The sequence below is a fragment of the Squalius cephalus genome, assembly GCF_949319135.1.
Source record: "Squalius cephalus genome assembly, chromosome: 7".
Classification (NCBI taxonomy): Eukaryota; Metazoa; Chordata; class Actinopteri; order Cypriniformes; family Leuciscidae; genus Squalius; species Squalius cephalus.
Window position 1 is genome coordinate 11,242,072 of NC_137128.1, and position 9,464 is coordinate 11,251,535.

Genomic DNA, 9,464 nt, shown 5'->3' on the forward strand with positions numbered 1-9,464 from the left:
AGCAGTCCATCGCCTTAACCACTCGGCCACCTCGTCACTCGCCTTTACGTCTGCGGTGTGTTTCTGCAGCTATTTTAAGGATGATGTCGTTAAAATTGGCAGCGAGGTACTTTGAACGGCTTTGCCATGCGCACTTGGCTCTCTCGAAACACTAAAGACATCAAACGACGAGGACGGGATTCGAACCCACGCGTGCAGAGCACAATGGATTAGCAGTCCATCGCCTTAACCACTCGGCCACCTCGTCACTCGACTGCGCGTCTGCCCGAAGCTGGGCTGATGAGAGAGGTAACCCTTCGACTGACCTGCAAGGAGCGTTGGGTTCTATGGGTTAGGAGACTCACAACCGTGTTGATAGAGGGAGATGTGCTTATGTTTCTTTTGTTTGCTGCTTCTGCTTTGTTGGAAAGAACCTAGAGAGAACGCCTGGGTCATGAAAATGGCAGCATAGCTTGCATTGGACCTCTCTCAGAATATGTTTGCAGTGTCCTTGCACTCTTCATTATCCTACCCAACCTCGTAGGGGGCTCGTCGAATCGATCCCGAACTCAAATATGTTCTTGGAGATGGAGCGTTATAACTCCCCCCCTTTGCTACCAGGATCCCCATAAGTCTCTCCCCCCAAAATTACGAAAGCAGCCCACTTTTTGTTCTTTGAGTGAAGAGAGAACAATGAATAAACCTTTTTTTGCATATCACTCGCCTGTTTCGTAGACTCACCATGCAGCCGTCAGTGCCAAAAGGCTGATTACATGGCAGTTTAAAGCTTGATACCACCCTGTCGTTCCATGTCCAGATAAAAGCACGGGAGACGTCGCTACCTTCGCCGGCATTCTTTCGCAGAGGCAATATCGTAGTCTATGAGGCTCATCCGAGACGTGATCTTTGCTGGTTGAAAACTTTACCCAATACCCCGCTGGGATGACTTGAAATACAGTCAGCCTTGGCAATTTTTGTCGGTCTCTTAGGAGGCTTTGTGACTTGTTGGAAAAAAGAATTGTGCTTTTGCTTCTATTGCGTGCTGCTTTCGCTGTGCTGGCGGAAACATGAGCTTGAAGAAGGCTGCTGTATCCAGGATTTGGATCTCCCTTAGAACATCTTTTTTGTATTTCTAATGGTCATATCCATGCACCAGGGGGCTTCTTGGTTTGATCCTGACCTCAACAAAGTTTTCAGAAATGAACATGAGCTTTATCTGCAGCTATAATTAAAACGCAATTCAGCTAAAGCTCGCCATGAGCGGCACCCCTGCGGTTGACCTGTTCACTAGGCTCTCTGTGAAACTAAACACCATGGATGGGACTCCAACCCATAAGCGCGCAGAGCACAACGGATTAGCAGTCCATCGCCTTAACCACTCGCCTGCCGGTGGTGTTTTTCTGCAGCTATTTTTAGTATGATGACATTATAGTTGGCTGCAAAGTGCTTTGAGAGGCGCACTTGGCTCTCTTGAACGCTAAAGACATCAAACGACGAGGATGGGATTCGAACCCACGCGTGCAGAGCACAATGGATTAGCAGTCCATCGCCTTAACCACTCGGCCACCTCGTCACTCGACTGCACATCTGCCCGAAGCTGGGCTGATGAGAGAGGTAACCCTTCGACTGACCTGCAAGGAGCGTTGGGTTCTATGGGTTAGGAGACTCACAACCGTGTTGATAGAGGGAGATGTGCTTTTGTTTCTTTTGTGTGCTGCTTCTGCTTTGTTGGAAAGAACCTAGAGAGAACGCCTGGGTCATGAAAATGGCAGCATAGCTTGCATTGGACCTCTCTCAGAATATGTTTGCAGTGTCCTTGCACTCTTCATTGTCCTACCCAACCTCGTAGGGGGCTCGTCGAATCGATCCCGAACTCAAATATGTTCTTGGAGATGGAGCGTTATAACTCCCCCCCTTTGCTACCCGGATCCCCATAAGTCTCTCCCCCCAAAATTACGAAAGCAGCGCACTTTTTGTTCTTTGAGTGAAGAGAGAACAATGAATAAACCTTTTTTTGCATATCACTCGCCTGTTTCGTAGACTCACCATGCAGCCGTCAGTGCCAAAAGGCTGATTACATGGCAGTTTAAAGCTTGATACCACCCTGTCGTTCCATGTCCAGATAAAAGCACGGGAGACGTCGCTACCTTTGCCGGCATTCTTTCGCAGAGGCAATATCGTAGTCTATGAGGCTCATCCGAGACGTGATCTTTGCTGGTTGAAAACTTTACCCAATACCCCGCTGGGATGACTTGAAATACTGTCAGCCTTGGCAATTTTTGTCGGTCTCTTAGGAGGCTTCGTGACTTGTTGGAAAAAAGAATTGTGCTTTTGCTTCTATTGCGTGCTGCTTTCGCTGTGCTGGCGGAAACATGAGCTTGTAGAAGGCTGCTGTATCCAGGATTTGGATCTCCCTTAGAACATCTTTTTTGTATTTTTAATGGTCATATCCATGCACCAGGGGGCTTCTTGTATTGATCCTGACCTCAACAAAGTTTTCAGAAATGAACATGAGCTTTATCTGCAGCTATAATTAAAACGCAATTCAGCTAAAGCTCGCCATGAGCGGCACCCCTGCGGTTGACCTGTTCACTAGGCTCTCTGTGAAACTAAACACCATGGATGGGACTCGAACCCATAAGCGCGCAGAGCACAACGGATTAGCAGTCCATCGCCTTAACCACTCAGCCACTCGACTGCCGGTGGTGTTTTTCCGCAGCTATTTTTAGTATGATGACATTATAGTTGGCTGCAAAGTGCTTTGGGAGGCGCACTTGGAGGAGCATACAGAAATGGAGGAGCATGCGGAAATGGAGGAGCATACGGAAATGGAGGAGCATGCTGCAACTGAGGAGCTTGCTGGAACGGAGGAGCTGGCCCAAATTGTGGAGGGAACTGGGGAGGTGGAGATGGCGGAGAGAACACAGGCTTACTTGCTGCTAGAGTGCGCTGGCAGGGGAAAGCTTCCCCCTCGTGGTTTTCAGGCTCCTCAAATGTCATCGCTTCATGTGCATGTTGCACAGGGGCAGCTGGAAGTGTGTTCATTGCAGGGAGAGGCTCCTTGGCCAGGTGCAGCTGTATGGGAAGTACAGTGCCTTGCAGCAGCATGTCCCTGTCCTTCCTTTTATCCCTCCTAAGCAGCCTACAAGACAAACATTCATTATTTTATACATGTAAGCCTATCCTCCCTCTCTAAGGTTATTACATACTTTCTAACAAGCATGCAGGTGGAGGTTTTTCTTGAGGTTAAATCTTTATATACTGTCTTGACTGTATGGGAAAGGTAAATTAAATAACACATACCATGAAGAGACTGTGGTGTTGTTAACCGGCACCAGAACCAGGTTTGTCTGGTCCAGGACAACCCTGCTGTCCTCCAGCAGCTGATTGATGTGGCTGTAGATGCTGACAATGGACTGAGGGATGGGCATGGTTTTCCCCTTTGTGTCCTTTGGCCTGTTGCGTGACTGCTCAAACTCTTTGGCAAGTCTGAGGCAAACACACTCACTGACCCTGTGTACTTCGGGGTCCTGGGCTGCTTGGCCGTGAGTCATGTATAGTCTGTGGGAGAGAAGGATGATATGATCTGGACTGTGAACAAGGATGTAAAGTGATGAAGAACCAAGTTACAATGTCAATAGGGATTGCAATACAATAATTTACACTTAATAAATACTTTTCACAGTGACACATGCTGTCTCTTAATCAATGATTTGTACTGAACCAAAATGATAGCAAATTGTGGTCAAGCACCTCTCTGCCGCCTGCTGTCCAGGAGCCGAGCCACTCGGCTTCCTGGGTGCTCTCCACGGTCCTCCTGACGCACATGCTTTTTTCTTAGCCTTCTGGGTGTACCTAAATGGTGAAAGAGACATCCATATGCTTCATTCCATGGAATGTATGTTTAAATTTGGTGGGTGTACAAAATAATAATTATTTTATACCTTGAAGGTTTCTTGTCCATGGCATGGAGAGCTGTGTACAGGTGGACTATGTCCACCTCCTCCTTGGCTGACAAGGCGGTGATGGTACGATTCAAGCCAACTAGGTAGGCTGCAAGGGCATCAACTGCCTCCCATCCCACAACGCCCCTCGAGTCACATTGGCTGGTCTGTAAAGTGATAAGTGAGAAAAAGAAAAAACAAGCAAATAAATGTACACTCTTGTTTCTAATATGTGAGTAATGCTGATTTTACATTCATTTATTTTATTAAAGGTGCCCTAGAATGTGAAATTGAATTTATCTTGGCATAGTTAAATAACAAGAGTTCAGTACATGGACATGACATACAGTGAGTCTCAAACACCATAGTTTTCCCTTTCTTATTTAAATCTCGTTTTTGAAAAACACCCCTGAAAAACAGGCGAATCTCCACATAACACCAACTGTGACGCAACAGTTGGGATCATTAATATGTACGCCTCTACAAATTTGCATATGCCAGCCCATGCTCAGTGCCAGGCGGAACTGCGCAGCCGAATCATCGGAAGTTCTGCAGGTGAAGAAACAAGCAGGAGGAGGATCATAGGGAAAATGGCAGATCTATCTATAATCTGATACCGCTACAGTTTAATTCGAAGTTGTTAGTTGCTCTGCCCGTTTCACCACGGACTGTTTTTCTAACCTGGAACATATATCAGCCAGGCATCTCTTGGCGTCTCAAACGGACAAAGGGGGCAATTTCAACTAACGTTATATTCCCGCAAGCGGTAAGTAGTGATTTTATTAACAATAATTTACACTGCGTTATCTAGATCCAGCGCGATATTGTTTTTTCCTCGAGAGACATCGTGGCTTGCAAACGAGCGAACGAAGCATGGCAGTTGCTCAGTGTTTGGATGTACAAATGAACACAAAAGTATTTTTTTAGTTCCTTCATCCGAGCCTCTGGAGAACCAGTGGGTTATGTGAATTTCTGATGTGTAATTGTTCAAGTTCAGACAGATAATCTTTCTCTCAAAGTCGTTCAACACTGTTTATGCATCAGTAGATCGCGTTGCAGTGATAAGATCTTCATTCACGCGATCAACAGGCTGTCATCTGCTCAATGCTGGAATAGATCTAAATACTTAAAAAACTTCTCATGATTCGTTAATCCCGATAGCTGTAATAGTAAAAACGTATAAAAGCTGTAATAGTAAAAGTTTTCCAGATAGCTCTACATGTAATGCCAGATATTTCATATGCAAGCATGTCAGCCAATCACAGCAGTGGGCAACAACTCTGAAGTCTCACAGCAGACACGCCCCTTCAAACAGAGTGTTCAATCCAGGGAATGAAATCAGGCTAGGAAATATGCCTTTTATTTCTAAATTATAACAAATTTTGATCTAAAAAACATACTAACATTATAAGGGCACCCCAGGAAACATTATAAAATAATAAAATAATCCATTCTATGGCACCTTTAAAATGTAACCACATTTACTTCAGTTAAATATTGTGTTTTTGAGTAAGCTGTTACAGAAAGTGTTATTGACCTCTGTGACGAGGGGTCCGGGTTCAGTGTCACCCGCCACCGCACTTGGGGGATCACCGGTCCCTATCTCAGATGACTGGCAGACAATGTCAAGCATGCTAATGGTGTCATCTGGCTCATCCTCCTCAAGCACCTGCGAGGGGATTTCAGAGACCTGTGATGGAGCCAGCAGGTCACCTCTGTTGGTCTGGGCCAATAAATATTCCACTGCTATGCGCTCGCCTGTAACCAGTATAAGACACAAAGATGAAGAAAGGACATACATACACACATCCATCTCCTACATGAATAGCACAATCTTCGCACCCAAGAAATGCATGTCATCTGAGTAGGGGGGTGCCTAAGAAAAAGAGGAGGAGGGGATGTAATACTCTGGTCAACCAGTGTTGCTCTGAGATCTCTCTTACCAGTAGGTTTTCCGGGTGGGGTGATCTCTGGCACCAGAGCACAACCATGGACGCGCTGGCTTAAGTTATTAAGGTGGGACATCAAGCGAACATCAAAGCTTCTTAGGGTTGAGGCCCCCTCCACATCTACTGCCTCCTTGGCCCGGCCCATGTTCCATCTTGATGCCCCCTCCAGCATGTACATTTGCATGTGTACAGCATTGCACCGCCAGCCTAAGAAACAAAATACTCTGTTTTTTTTGTTCATTATTATCAACCATTATTGTAAAGTGAATACATATATACAGTACATATACATATATACAGTTATAAAGTGAATACCCGACAGTGGTAATTGTGTTATTTTGAATAATTCCAACACATAACAGAAAATAAAATTTAAAAAAGACATACAATAGTATGTCTTGATGCAAATGTACCTGGAATAAAAGCACACTGATGTCGGTGGAAACTCTCCAGGGAGGAGGACCCCCTAAGGATGTCCAGCTCTTTGCCGCCCTTCTGGAGTGTCCCCACCTTTGTGTACAGTGCAACACCTGCAAGGCAAGGCAAGGCAAGTTTATTTATATAGCACATTTCATACACAATGGCAATTCAAAGTGCTTTACATAGAAGAAATTAAAATAAGAAAAAGAAATAAGAATAATTAAAACAGTTTAGAAAAATAAATAAAATACAGTACAGTACAAACCTGCAGGGTCTTGGAGGCACTCCAGGTGCTTCTGCTGCACTTCCCACACGTGGCGCATGCTGTCATGGCTCACCAGACGCAGCCCTGTGGTGTCTGTCAGCTCCCACACTGATTCCAGCAGCCCTGAAATCATGCTCCGTATCTCCTCCACTCCACGCGTCCTCCTCCTGCAGTGTCTCTTCAGTTCCCCTGGGCTGATGGTGGCCACGAGCTGTTCTTCAGTGGGAGCATGTCCGCTGTGGCTGCTCTTCCACTCCGCTCGAGTTCGAGTTCACGCGTGTGATCATAGGTAACTAAGCAACAGTGGAGAACTCGACAATCGACTACTTTGGACTCCAACCGAGAACAGGATGTAAATACAGGTATGTGCACTGGCTGAAATAACATCATCACTCACATGGCTGGGCACTTGTAATGACGCATCACTTCTCCCCCAAGTGGCATTTGTATTACATACATACATTTAATACAAATGGTTCTAACAGTGTGTGTGTGTGTGTGTGAGAGAGAGAGAGAGAGAGAGAGAGAGAGAGAGAGAGAGAGAGAGAGAGAGAGAGAGAGAGAGAGAAATTTTCACCCACCTGACTGGCTGCAGCAATCCCGGTCGACATAGATGACCTCAGGTTCAGCTTGGCCCGCATTCTTGTACCGAGTGACGATGCCTTGGCACAACTCTTCCAACCCTGCACCTTCACCCGTCGTCAGAACAGAGTTCAACACCTGGCCAAACTCGTTGCCGATGTTTGACATCCATGCAGCACTGTCCCCGATCCCGCCAGCCAGCTTTTTGGTGATCTGTAAAACAAACACAAGTATAAAGAAGTAAACCAATTCCCTGTTTTGTTGTAATTATACATGTTCTATTTTATATACTTTTTTACTGTTGAAACCCTAACCTTCTTTGTTGAATCCATTTTAAGAATTCTACCATAGGTAGAAGTGATCACTCCCTTCATCTCATCCACATGGCTGAGGATGTCGTTGGAGTGGACCGTCTCGAACCATTGAGCAAGTGGAAGGGGCCTGAAGGGTGGTGGAGGAAGATATACAGCTGCAGAGGGGACGAAGGTAGCCATCTTCATGTGACGCTCACAGTCTGAGAGGTAGCGGATAGTGTGCCGTGCCCACTCCTCGCTGTGCGCTTCCTCTATTGCAGACTGGAGGTAGGAGGAACTGTTACCACTGGTCCTTGGCTTCAGGAAAGTCATACGTTTCCTGTCCAGAGCCAGCTGTGTTGTGAGGACAGCGGGGAACAGGCTCCTGTGTGCCACATCCACCTGGGAGAGTATATCCTGGCTCCATGGGCAGACCGGCTGAGAGCACTTGCTGCAACGTGGATAGTCCCCTCCCACTAGGTAGTAGCGGCTATCTACATCAATAACCTCCCTGACCTTTCTGTAGATCCCAGAGCTGTTCATTTTACGGGAACATTGTGGGCATTTTAAGGAAATCCCCCATATCCTCATTGGTGCCCAGATGAACATCCTCTGCCGGTAGTACCACCCAGGCTCAGGAGGAGATGGTTTGGGCTCTAGTGGGGGGTGAAACCAGCAGGCTTGGATTTTTGGTTTCAGCTGTCTTTTGAGGGTCAAAAAGAATCCTCAACTAAGAATCCTACACTACTAGTTTTCCTAGTTTTCTCCAGAATTGTACAGATACATATTGTTCAATAAATAAATCCACATGCTACAGTGACTCATCATGACTTAAAATAGAATAATGAACAGAATGTTTATTCAGACGTTATAAAAAAAACTATAAAAAAGAAAAAAAAAAGTAAACAGGCTTTGAAAACATCAGGCATTACTGCAAAATCAATGAAGCCCACCAGAGGAAAAAACAAACAAAAAAACAAACAAACCAGCAAACAATCAATAGAGAGCCTAAGTCCCACCCCTCCGCTTCGGTCTGATGGGACCTTATTTCGGGAAAAATATGTATGGTAGTCAATGGCGAGAGACAACTTAGCTTTTTATTCCGTCTGACCTGTGCCCTGAATTACACACATGATGTTTGTCAATTTAAAAGATAATTATGAAAGTCAAGAAAGTCGCAGTTTGTCATAAAACAGAAGAGTAACATTTAGTTTTATGTGAAAATCGCTCAATGAACTACATCTCCCGGGAAGCAAAACAACGAGCAAGCCGTTGCTCGTATGTGTGCAGTCTGGTACAAAACATTCAGGCATGACGGCGTAACGTTACGATTATAACGTAAGACTATAGAAAAAATGACAGATGTTAGCTTCAGTAAAGTTAGCTTCATTCATTGAGAGAAAAGGTATGACGTCACATGTGGGTTTGTAGTCTTTGTAATTACGTATTTTCACAGTCTTACACCTCAACAGCTTTACATCAAACTGTGACTTTCTTGACTTTAAAATGTATCTTTTAAATTGACAAACATCATATGTGTAATTCAGCGCACAATTCAAACGAGATCAAAATATTTGATGTCTCTCGCCATTGACTACTATACAATATTTTTCCGAATTAAGGTCCCATGGAGTTCCACCGGAAGGGGAGGGACTTAGGCTCTCTATTAGTAAATAATAGTAAATTTCACCTACCTTGTGGAACCCACAAGAGCACCGAAGGCTTCTCCCAAACAGATCCTTAGTAGAATGGCTCTGCAGAGGGCAAGCATCAATTTTCTCCAATGCCTTTTTCCATTTCTTGGCCCCTGGCCGTTTGCCAGTTGAAAAGTGGTATTGGCCCTGGGCATATTTTAAGCAGATGTCCCTCCAGTAACTATCTGGCTTCCCTGTCTTAGTCATCTGCAAACATTAAATATAAAACAGGTTAATGCCAAGCTAGGCTATGTGTGGAGACAGACAGACAGACGGAGGAAATTATACATGTCAAATACATACATACATACAGTACATACATACATGCATGTATGTAT

The 9,464-nt window shown here is 45.1% G+C and overlaps 1 protein-coding gene across 1 annotated transcript; it reads right to left on the reverse strand.

The window, feature by feature from the left end:
- Nucleotides 1-2,718: 2,718 nt before the first annotated feature.
- Nucleotides 2,719-7,975, reverse strand: LOC307161789 (uncharacterized protein; the record flags this gene model as incomplete). Its single annotated transcript, XM_079876733.1, has 10 exons — nt 2,719-3,121; nt 3,283-3,540; nt 3,733-3,834; nt 3,924-4,090; nt 5,461-5,681; nt 5,867-6,079; nt 6,286-6,402; nt 6,558-6,815; nt 7,139-7,352; nt 7,454-7,975. The coding sequence occupies 10 exons, from the start codon at nt 7,973-7,975 to the stop codon at nt 2,719-2,721; spliced, it is 2,475 nt and encodes an 824-aa protein (XP_079732859.1).
- Nucleotides 7,976-9,464: the final 1,489 nt, after the last annotated feature.